Below are 12,877 nucleotides of genomic sequence, written 5' to 3' on the forward strand. Positions count from 1 at the left end.
AAAAAAAAAGCACAATCCCCACTAGTAAAGAATACTGCATGAACCACTTCAAACCTTGGCTCACGATTTCTCCTGAGCAAACTGACAAATGTTTCTATTTCTTTTGCTGTGATATGTTTCTCTAGTAGTTTTCTGTTGTTGTGCAACAAAGCTGTGATGGTATCTTCTGCCAAAATATCATAGCCAATCTGGGACTGCATGACACAGAAATTCTTAGCAATATATTCCTGCAAAGAAGAAAGACTGTCAGAATGTGCTGCCAATAGCTTAGAAATAACAGGTTCTATTAGAGTCAGCAACATCGATTAATTTATTCATAACAGAAAAACTCAAACGCATTGTCAAAAGAAAAGCAATAATCCTTCAATAAATATGGCTTGAGAAAGGAAATTACAACATATGAGCGTATGCCTAATTTAAATTATAATAGAAAATTATATACCTAGAAATATTTAATGTGGGTGCTTATACTCTGAAAGCATAAGTGGGAAAAACAAAAAATAAACCTAGTTAAAATAACAATTTCTTTCAACATGGTAAATTTTACCAGCCTAACAGAGGCCCTTCTTCTAATTCCCATGAAAAGTCATAACTACAGAAAGGAAATGACACTCTGATATTTTGTTCATGAGGCATGAGATCTATACTGGTTCATGAAGATCCCAGGCTGATTTGCAGTGATTTCTTTTTTGTACTGTCCCAATCTATTAAATCTTCTCTTTAAAATAAAGATAAAATTCCATACCACTTTTTATCTTAAAAAGCTATCAAACAAGATAATATGATTAATCAATCACTTTATTGACTAGATGATTCATCCCATAAATACATCTTGAAAGCATACTATATTCCAGGCTGTTTGAGAGACTAGACATATGGTGGTAAACAAAATAGGTGAGTTCTCATGGAGCTTACCTCCCACTGTGAAAAAAGGCAGGAAATGAGATAATAAGCATGATCCTTTTATATGTTAGGAAGTGAAGTGAAACAAAGGGATGGCAAAAGATAGCAACTTCAGATGGGGAAGACACTGAAGAAGTGATATTTGAGCCGGGATGGAAAAGATGGGAATGATCAAAAGGAGGCAGCCATAGGGAGAGAAACATCTAGGTAGACAGTGAAACCACACTCTTTCTGTTCTATAAACAAAGGTGGCCAGTGTAGCTACAGGGTAGTAAGTAAGGAGAAAATAAGAGCTAAAGTTGGAGAGGTAGGTCCTAGTGAGCCAGGGTAAAGGACCAAAATGTTATTCTAAGAGCAAGAAAAAGCCATTGGGAGTTTCAATCATGCATGATTTAGTCTGCTCCTCATTCTTCACAGTGACTCTCCTATATTCCAAGCCACTATTGCTCATGTCCCGCATTCCATGTACAAGCAAGAATCCCATACAACCACAGATACACTTGGTAAACTTAACTAACCCCTTCCACAATCCTTAGTTCTCACTTCAGCTTCTTGGGGATTCTCCTTGGGAATGTACCTCTGGTTCTATGATGGGCAAACTTATTGATTGCGAAGTATTTTTGCCTTAGGTAAAATTTACTGGAACCTAGCTACTCCTTGAAAATGATACAGGTTGTACAAATCTAATTATATTCTAAGCAGCGATTCTGTGGTCTTTCAAAATGATAGATTTATATTGGGTAGCCAGTTAAGTAAAGTAAATGTCTTCTGTTAGTGTATCATTTTAAAGACATATATTGATTCACACACTTTTATGACTATTGTAATCATACCCTAGTATAAGGCAAACCTCCAAGATATTTGATAAATAGATCAAGATACTGATAAAAAAATCAAATAAAGACTTAGGTTAACACTAAATCACAAAAGAACTCCCTCTTAGGGCTCTATACAATATAGACGAGGCTAAAGGAAAACAAGGTAATTATGCAAAATGTAGAAAGTATTTCTACTTATATTTTAAAATTATGTTCTAAAAACATCAGAAACCTGCTCTATGCTTAACAAAAGCATTCCTGTTTCAAAAGAAATGAGAAAAACATTATTCAACTATCACTGAGATTGAACTGGAGCATGCATGAGAACATGAGGGAAAACAAAACCTAACCCTCAGCGGCTGCTGGTGATTCTTCTACTCTTTTGTCAGCTCAATGATCTACGCCTTGGGAAGACACCCCAAAAGAGAGAAAGAGTGCCCCCCACAGTTGTATGCTCTAAAGAAACCCAGAAAGCAGGTCCCCTAAAGTGAATAATCATTCACCTGCAGTAGCGATGTGCCTGGGTCAGGTGAACTAAGAACAAAGAAGAGGAATAATTACAGGAGCAGAATGTGTGTGGGGTGTGTGTGTGTGTGTGTGTGTGTGTGTGTGTGGTGTGCGTGTTTCCACTTATCAGAAGGATGAATGTTTTCAGAGGAGAAATTGCACCCACCTCAGCACACCAGGTGCAGGAGTCCCCAGCTAGGACTGAAAGGAGTGAGAAAAAACGTTGTGTGCCAGATGAAGAAAGGACATCAGTTAAGATGTGCTGCCCAGGGAATCTACTAGAGACTAGCTGAACAACCAAACCCCAGATCTGGCACTGAAGCCAGAGCAGTGCTACAGAAAGGAGGTCCCTGGGACCCCTCCAGAGGCTGAGCACAATCATGAATGGTGTACATTCTGAGCCCATGGGACTCAGAGCACCAGGTCAATTCTGTAGAATTGTTGCTTTTTACAGTTAATCTCTCCAACAGCACTGCTTGTGTGTGGAGTGGTGGCACATCTAGCAAAGTAGATATTTCCAGACCCAAGAAGACAAATGAAGCTAACTGGCATACACGGAGCAACCTCTAGCCCCCATCTCTACCGCAGACCCCCACAGAATAACATGAGCCTTAATACTGGGGGGCTTCCGGGACATTGATTCTCTGAGTGCTTGAAGGTCCACTGTTTAATGTTCTGGAACTTGATTTTTCTTCCATTTTAATGGCATGCAGGGAAACTGGGGGAAATAATTTCAATGGCAGTATTTCCAGTTGGAAGGAAGGCTGTTTATAATAGGATTATATTCAAAAGTCTTTAAGGATCTGTTTATATCGTGCCCTTCCTCACTCTTTTGCTCCTTGCCATATTATTTGTCTTCTAACTAGTCTGTTTTACATATTCTTTTTAGACCATTTTTCAATCTTGAAATAGAATTTTAAAGCCAATGTATTTTAACAGATTTTTCTTAAAGCAAATTCTTTTCTCTTGCCAAAAAACTTTCAAATTACTAAGAGGCAAAATGTGATGATTAAAAGTCTGGGTGTGACTCCTGGCCCCAGTGTTAGCACTGTGTAATCTTTGGCAAGTTATTTAACCTGTCTGTGCCTCAGTTCCTCATCTTAACTCAGTATTACCTGAGTTAAGTTATGAAAAGTGCTTAGAAATGAGCCTGGTAGAAAGCAAGCACTCAGTAAACACTAGTGACTATTCCCAAATAAATGTCACACGCTAGGCCCCACATCCTGGCCTATACAGCTCAGCCTGACCTGCCTCACCAGCCCTCTCTCCCACTAAACTAAGAATGAAATTTACCGAAGACACATTCTTCCCCCAAACTGGCTAAGAGAAACACAAGATGCTAATTTAGGGAATGATCATTAGTTTTAAACAATTTTATATTGAACAAATGCATATTATTAAACACATTGCAAACTATTGTGTATTTTTAAGATAAAAATGAGACTTAAAGGAAATTTCACTTGCCATTGGCAACTTTAATTTATAGCCCTAGGTTCCCTGTCCTCCACAATTAGGACTATCTTGGGACAAAAGTGCCCTTTCTAGCATCCATCCCTCTCTCTTCATAGACCCTTCTTCACTGAAATGCCTGTTCCCATACAGCTTATGAAAATGAGTCTCACCCTCCTCAAATGCTTCCTTCTCCAAGCACCCTTCCTGGGCTCCCCCAGCCACAACAAGCTCTCTCTCTTCTGAATTCCCATAACAGTGCCTTTTCTCTCTCGTGTCCCCTCATTGCCTCTCCCTTATGTTTCAGATGTACCTGCCATATCTTCACCACCAGACACGGAACCCTTTGGCCTGAGGATACAGAGCCTCACATGTTCCTAGAAACATCAAGAAATACCTCCGTCCTCTTTATATACTACAGCCAGCATGCCTCCTGCCTAGCGAAAACTAATACTGTGCACGAAGACCTCAGGCATCTGCTCCCGAAGATTTTAATTGTACACGGAAGAATAAATACATATGTCAGCACAAAAATACTTACAGGTCATTTTTGCGTGCTGTCAATATCAAACATTCCATTGCAGAGTGGAAATTCCCATTCCTCTTTTATGTATTTTATAACAGTAACCAAAGAACCTTGCCCTTACTTGAAATGTTAAACAGAGGCAAAGATATTTAACAAAAATGTTAAACAGACACAAAGATGGTGGCCTCCAACCTGATTTTTCCGGTAGTCCTGCTGTGAATGTCTCAGCACACGGTAACACAGCCTCAGCATATACTTGTAGGGAGCGTATCTCTGGTCCCCCAGATCTTCGAGTCTCAGCATTGAGCCTTCTCCTGCCTTCTCCTTAAAGGGCGCTTTAAGAATCCCAAATACCTATCAGGAAAAAAAAACAAAAGCACCTCTTCTGATGAATGGAGGTGTATGTTTTACGAATAAATGTATTGACTCAAAAACACTTTTGTAATATTTGAGTAGAATTCATGTAAAGGAAAAAGAAGATTTAGGATACAGAACCAACATATTAAGAAACAGAAAAAATACCTTTTAAAGGATTCCCTAAATTGACAAAAACATTTAAATAAAATACTTAATTTTGTTTAGAAATCATATTTTATTTAAAATAAGAAATATAGGGATGCCTGCTGGTGGCTCAGTCAGTTGGGCACCTGCCTTCCGCTCAGGTCATGTTCTCGGGGTCGGCCCATGTCAGCCTCCCTGCTTCTCCCTCTCCCTCTGCTCCTCCCCCTGCTCATGCTCTCCTTCTCTCTCTCAAATAAATAATAAATTCTTTTAAAAAATAAAATAAAAAATATAAAGATGTCGGGTTGTACCAAATTACATGAACATATTCAAATGAACTAAAAATAGTTTCATTTCTGTAGGCTTTATAATTACTTCTATTGTGTTCTATAACTTTCTAAAATCAAAATATAAAGAAAACATTTACTTTTCATCTGAAATTGACATCAGAAAATTACCTCCAAGTACTGCTTCTAAACCTCTTTTGGAAACAGTTCATTTTTCGTTCTTGGTACATAATGATGTCGCCAAATCAATGAATGTATCAGGATTCAAATAAATAAAGTGCCACATGGGCAACTGTGTTATGTAATGACTCACATTATACCAAGGTTAGCAGCTGGGAAATATTTAAAAAGAATTGAGGAATCTAACTCTTTTAGGCAGCAGGAGAGCAGGTAAGGTCACCTAGGGATGAGCTGAAAGGATGAGTAAATTGTTTATGAAAGAGCACCTACACAAGGGCATGAGTACTAATACAAGAAAGCAAAATAGAATGGAATCACCTTTGGTAGTTCATGAACTACAATACAAATTAACATTACTTCAGTAATTTTATATTCACTAAACCTTGAATTTTATATTTAAGATACGGAAATAAAAGATTAGACATAGGCTGGTTGAAATAATATTAATAAATCATTCAAGGTCCTAAAAGTCCTTGAAATCAAATGTTTTATACAAAAGAATGCTAATGGAAGAAAAGCCTTCGTCTCATTAGATTTGCAACCTTTATTTTCTTTGAGAGAAATGTTGATTTTATATTTTCAGACAATCAGCTATAGAATATTAATTGGCAATATGTCTACTGTTCTCCTTTCCCAACTCCCCAAGAACACATATATTAATAACACAATTTTTCATTTTTTAAGTATCTTCCTTGAGTTCACACTTAATTAATGCAGAAGCCTATTACTTTGTACAGCAATTAACCAAATTAAAAAAAAACAAAACACATAAGGTAGGCATGCCCATATGTGCATATTATCGGGAAGTGAGTTAATTTATTGGTGTGTTATGAACAATATCAGAAAGACATAGTATAGGTGCAACTCTAGACTTCCAGGAAAAAAGCTGGAATATTGTACAGAGCACTTGGGAGCTGATGAATAGACTGCCCTACTTTCCTAGGGAAGAGAGGGACAGAAGTCGGAGTAGATGGAGATGGCACTTTCCAAGTTATCTGGGAAATTCTACCTAGGAAATTATTTCAGCACTTTTTCTGAAGATAGTCTGACCTGCAGGTTTTGTGAGAGGTCTGCAGGAGGCTGTCTCTAAGATGGCTCCAGCAATCCCTGCCTCCTGGAATTCACACCCTTATGCAAGCAATCCTGTCTCCTTGACTGGGGGCTGGATTTACTGACTCCCTTCTAACAGAACACAGTACAACTGATGAGTCATTACTTCTCAGATTAAGTTATAAAAGAGACTGTGGCCTAGGTTCTCTCTTGGATCCCTCAGAAAGAAGCTTCTGAGTCTTGAGGCTGTCCTACTAGAGGCCTGCGAGAATGAGCTGGGAGGCCAATCGTCTCCCATTCAAGCCTGAGATGATCACACCCCCAGCCAGCACCTTGACTGTGACCTCCTGAAAGACTGCGAGCAAGAACCACCCACCTAAGCCACGCCCAGATTCCTAATCCACAGAAAACTGTGAGACTAGTATCTGTGGTTTTCAGCCATGAAGTCTTGGATAATTTGTTACACAGCAACAGTTAACTAACACAAGGACTTTCCCGATGCTATAATTCAAAAAAATTAAATATGCAAATGTAGTATATGAAAACATTCACCTGTGCCAATATGTTCTGTTCCCTCATTAATTTTTGACGTTCTCGGTTTGGCTTACTGATAACCACATCCAGAACTTCTTGTCCATTATTAAGTACATCGGCCACAAAGAAGGTGAGGTCTTCCAATAATTTGGTTACAAACCTATCATAAAATGAAAAGGAAATTTTACTCTAATTTTGGAAAATTTTTTTTAATAAACACTAAAGACTGAAACACTGGAACATATTTTGTAATAAAAATTTTTTCATCAACAAAATATTTAATTCGGTTTACCTAAATCTTTACAAAGAACATGGCTTCTCCAGCTTCTCCCGCCCCCCTCCTACCTCCAATTCTAGTCAAGTATTTGCAAAGACAATTATGAAATAAAGCCACATGAGCCCCAACAGGAGATGAATTGATAGGCTAACACCACCAGATCCTTTCTATGACTGACCAGCTTAGAAGAGTATTTCTGCTTAAGGGAGAACAGCTCAATTTCTAAATTTCTAAATTCAAATTATTTTTCAACTGTTGACTCAAACTACATTTCCTAATCCTCACCACACTTCTATGTCTCCAATGAACAGAATAGGAAAAACCTAAATGATCTGTGAACAGATTCACAGCAAGCAATCAGCTGCTCTAAACTGTTCTTAAACTATTACCTGATCTATAAAAATCACAGCATTCTAAAATCATACACTAACATTCCCCTTTAACTCTACATTTTATTTATTATTTTAACTATTACTTGAACTTCAGTGGCATTTAGAATCTGAAGTATCTTGAAAAGCCTTCCTCCCTTAGCTATTTTCTACGTCCTTCTATCTGCCCTTTATCATGTTCCATATGAATTTTTAAATTTGTTCTAATTTTTGAAAAATTTTGTCCAGCAAATACATATTCATATATTTATCCATATACTTCAGCATAATCATTCACTATTATTAGCATGGTCAATCATGATCACATCAATAAGAAAACTAGAATAGAAGAGGCTCAACAAATCCAGAGAAATGCAGAATGGATTCAGTTAGGAAACATCTTGATCTGTCTCCAGATTTACCTCCTAAAAGAGAATGTAACTTTCTTGGAGCCAAATGGACATACCCTAATCCAGAATTTAGCCACCTACAGCCAAATTTCAACCTATTTCCAGGAATCATAAATTCTACTCCAACCTTCCAGAGATTCTATGTTTTCTTGGGGTACCTAATTTAACCCAATCTGTTTCTTTTTGAAAATGTGCCTGTGTAGGATTTACTCACATAACCTTTGAGGGCAACCACAGAAATGTCAACTATGATTTGTGTGCATTGAAATGTGGTATGAATTTTTTTTGAAATTCATAGACTTAATGTCTTCCAAATCATTCTGGTATTCCTAAAAATAAAAATTATTTTGAGCTCAGGTTTCTTCAACCAACTGAAATTAAGTTGAACTTCAGTTGCTCTCTGTTCAATCTATAAGTCCAGTTTGAGCATAAATATATGTACTTTCTTTTAAAATTATTAATATTCTTTTTCTCCTATTTCAAGTTAAGTGTGTTCCAATGTTTAGACATCTAAGAAAACACAACTGTGGGACAACTACAAATCACTCTCCTTCAAAGTCTTCAAAAAGGCCTGAGTTGGTGATAGTTAACTGGAATGATGATCAAGACAATGAACAGGGTTAATGTAGGATCACTATACATTCACCCTGCTTACATAGCCTGGCTCCTCTGATGATGGGGCAATGGAAGGCAAGAAAACCAGTCTTGTCTTTTGACCTGAAACTGTTGAAACCCTTTTCCCCCCTTTTCACCTCAATCACCCCATCTGTGGCAAAACAACTGGGTTTTTTTCAGTTTGGATCAAACTCCAATTCTATACTCAGAAGTGATTTCGTCCTACTAATTCACTCAATCTTATTAATTTGCTTGTACTAAAAACTTTTTGTGAGACTTTGTCATATGGCAATGATAAATAAAATATATTTTTGAAAGATATACCTAAAAAAAATAAAAAGTTTTGTGGATTAGGACCAAAGTAAGAAAAACACGGTGATAAGCAAGGATATTGTTCAATCCTTGAAAGATAACCATGACAGAAAGCACATAGTAGGGAACTAAGTTGAAGATGTGAAAGCAGATATTAAAGCAGGGATTTTCCACCTTTTAAAAGAACCTTAAAACTTTGGTGGCCCCTTTTCAGCTCTGGCTATGCAGTGGTAGGAGGAAAGAAAGGAAACTCATGACAGGACTGGACCTCACCACCTATGATCTCAACAACTGAGCCTCAAAATACCATAGGACATGGACTCTTGGTCCTCAATTTCAGATCTGGCTCTAAACTAGCTGAAACGTGCCAAGTAGAGGCAACCATGAAACTGATAGAGGAGATAAGCAAATGCAGAGAAAGGAAAAGCAAAAACCACCCACCTAAGAAGACCCTGCATATTCAAATTCCAAAGCACATGAGGAAAAAGGACATGAAGCCTGACCCATCAAATGTAAAAATCAAGAGGCCAGGGTGCCTGGGTGGCTCAATCAGTTAAGTGTCCAACTCATGATTTTGGCTCAGGTCATGATCTCATGATGTCATGGGATTGAGCCCCATGTTGGGCTCTATGCTCAGCGGGGAGTCTGCTTGAAGATTCTCTCCCTCTGCCCCCCTCCCCACTTGTGCTCTCTCAAGTGCACTCTCTCTCTCTCAAATAAATAAATCTTTGAAAAAAAAATCAAGAGGCCAATTCATTACCAACAAAATGCAAGAACAATTTCAAAATAACTTTTAAATAAGTTTTTTTCAATCACCAAAGAGATAAAGAAAGCAATTATATACAAAAAAGACAAACATACCTTAAAAAGGCAGATACAAGTGAACAGGTAGATATACAAAAGAACCAACAGAAATCTGAGAAATAAAATTATAATCATTTAAATAAAAATCTAACTCATGAAAGTAAACTATTCTGCACACATTCTAAGAAAAATTAGTGATTTGTAAGACAGTATCAAAAAAAATCAATCCAGAAAGATTTAAAAAGGAAAATTCTAAAAAGAGAGATAAGGAGGATGAATTAAGAGGATCCAAAATACATTTAATAGAAGTTCCAAGAGAGAGGAAAGAGGGAAACGATAAAGAGGTAGCATTTGAAAGAAAATGGTTGAAAACGTTTCAGAATTAAAGGAAAACATAAGTATACAGAATAAAACCATACTTTACATGTCAGGTGGGAAAAAAAATTAAACTTCCTTATGTTAAAAAAAAAAAAGTTTTTTTAATGAACTCATAGATACAGAGAACAGATTGCCAGAAGTGAAGGGTAGGGAGTGAACGAAATGGGTGAAGAAAGTCAAAAGGTACAAACTTCCAGTTATAAAATAAGTAAGATCTGGGGGCATAATGCACAACACAGCAGCAATATTAATAATACTGTATCATATATCTGGAAGTTGCTATGAGAGTAAATCTTTAAAGCTGTCATCACAAGAAAAAAATTTCTCTAAGTCTGTATGGTGACAGATGTTAACTAGACTTAATGTGGTGATCATTTCACAATATACACAAATACCAAATAATTATGTTGTATGCCTGAAACTAATATAATGTATGCCAACTGTACCTCAGTTTTTAAAAATGCATTAAAAATTTCTTTATAAACACACCAGAGTAAAACTTCAGGACATCAAAGACAAAGTGTACAAAATTACCAAAAAGCAAAGAAAAAAAGGTCAATAAAGTAAAAATTCTATCAGCAAAAGACTTCTTAATGAAAATAAAATATGTCTGAAAATAATGATATTATAATTTTAAAATACTAAAGGAATTAACTGTCAAGCTAACATTCTCTATGTAGGTAAAGTAGCACTTAAGAATGGCAGTAAAATAAATATATTTCCATATATTAAAAAATTCAGAAGATCCATAACCCACAGCCACTGACTGAATGGCTTAAAGAATAAATTTCAGCAAAAAGAAAAGTGAACCCAGAGACAAGATGTGAGGAGCAAGATGCAAGCAGAAGAGTTAAAATATACCAACAAATACAATTCATAGTAAAAATAATTTTTAGAAATAAAAATTTTAATTAAAAAGGTGGTATATCATAATTTGCATGACACATCTACTCCTTTGTAGATATCAACTATTATAAAATAAAAATTTTAAATGAAAACAATAAACACAGAACTATGGTTCTAGACACATATTCTAAGAAAGATGAGGAGATCATCAGTGCATAATTAAACCATTCTGAGATACTTTATTCCCAAGGACAGAAGAAATAAGTATTTAATAGCTTCAAATTTTATAGGAAAGAATATGCAGTTAAAATGTATGACAAGAACTTAAGGGCAGTTGCTAAAAAATAGCAACATAACCTAAAGCTTTTAATCCAGTAGAGGGAAAGGGAAAATGGGGAGAAAATATAAACTTTACCAATTTAACAAAAAGCAAGAAAGTAGAGGGAAAAGAAAAAAAGCTACACTAAAGAAAAAAATTAGAATAAATCCAAACACATTCTTTTGTGGTTTTTTAAAAATATTTTATTTATTTATTTGAAAGAGAGAGAGTGAGCACAAGAAAGAAGGAGCAGGGGGAAGGTGGAGGGAGAAGCAGACTCCCCACCAAGCAGGAAGCTTGACACGGACTCAATCCCAGCACTCCAAGATCATGACCTGAACCACCCAGGCACCCTAAACACATTATTTCTTAAATACAAAATAATTTAAAGACTATCAGATTCAATTTCAGCTATTTATTTATTTATTTATTGTCCTGAGGTCTATTTTTTTTATACTTATCACGCTGTGAATTCATACGTAATGGGTTCCAGCAGCTCAGGCTCCTTTCCATTGGCTCTCACAAAGTGTGTTTCTCTGGGCGGAACAGGCTGGAGCTTCAGTTAAACCCAAGTACCTTACGCTTAGGCGTCCTTCTTTTCCTGATCATTTTCCTTCACACCCTGCAGGCAGCTATCTCTGTTCTTTGAGTGCTCAATATGCATTAATCCTTTTGACAAGAGTCTTGCCTTTAACTTATTTGTTTATAACAATTCCAACAGCATGCTGGGTACCGCTGTGGACTCTTCAGTTTTGCCACCGTAAGGTGTGTGGGTGTTCCTTTTTGAACAGTGCCCATTCCCTTGACGTTCACAATATCACCTTTCTTGTAGATTTGCACGTACGTGGCCACAGGAACCACTGTGTTTTCTAAAAGGCCTGGAGAATACAACAGGGGTCCTTCCTCTTTCCCTTTGTGTTGGTCATTTTGGCAAATTACTGGAAGATGGGGGCTCCAGATGGAAGGGATCAAATTAGGTGAGGAGTTAAAATGGTGGAGTAATAGGGGGACCCTGTGCTTGTCTTATCCCTGGAACACATCTAGATAAGTATCAAATCATTCTGAACACCCAAGAAATTGATCTGAGGACTGAGAGAATAAACTGCACAAGTAGAGGGAGAAAAGAGAGCAGATTAGATTTTTAAAATCTAGCTCTCTGGGGGCGCCTGGGTGGCTCAGTCAATTGAGCGTCCAACTCTTGATTTCCGCTCAGGTCATGATCTCAGGGTCATGAGACAAAGCCCCACATTGGGCTCTGTGCTCAGTGGGGAGTCTGCTTGAGATTCTCTCTCTCTCTCCATTTCCCTCTGCCCCTCCCCCCAGCACTCACACTCTCTCTCATAAATAAATCTTTAAAAAAATAATAAAAAATAAAATCTAGCTCTCTGCCACTCACAAGAGACATTGCTAAAACAAAATGCCCAGGAAATCTGAAATAAACTGATATTCGAAAAGAGGATTTAGACAAATACTCAACAAAAGACAGCTGGTATAGCAATAGTACTATCAGGCAAATAAAATTTAAGGAAAAATGATATTGCTAAGGAAGATACTAACTTTGAATTACAAGGATATCTGATCTGGTGATTCCACATGGGATGACCACTATCCTAGATCCTGAGTTTCTATCGTGAGGAATCAGAACCAACCTCAAGCCAGTAAAATCCATAAAAACATGGCCACAGTCTGCGCTGTTCACTACCACATAATGAGCGTGTGTGCATGGCATATACCAGGAGTTCAATAAGCATGACTTAATTATAGCTCTGAATTATAAATGCTGGCGGAAGCCC

The 12,877-nt window shown here is 37.0% G+C and overlaps 1 protein-coding gene across 1 annotated transcript in view; it reads right to left on the reverse strand.

Moving 5' to 3' along the window:
• ITPR2 (inositol 1,4,5-trisphosphate receptor type 2) overlaps positions 1 to 12,877 on the reverse strand; it is a 494,278-nt gene that overhangs the window by 343,255 nt on the left and 138,146 nt on the right. Inside the window, 3 exon segments of the mRNA XM_034646080.1 lie at positions 55 to 227; positions 4,396 to 4,557; positions 6,774 to 6,915. Coding sequence (XP_034501971.1) covers positions 55 to 227; positions 4,396 to 4,557; positions 6,774 to 6,915 — 477 coding nt within the window.

Source organism: Ailuropoda melanoleuca, chromosome 16, assembly GCF_002007445.2.
Source record: "Ailuropoda melanoleuca isolate Jingjing chromosome 16, ASM200744v2, whole genome shotgun sequence".
NCBI lineage: Eukaryota > Metazoa > Chordata > Mammalia > Carnivora > Ursidae > Ailuropoda > Ailuropoda melanoleuca.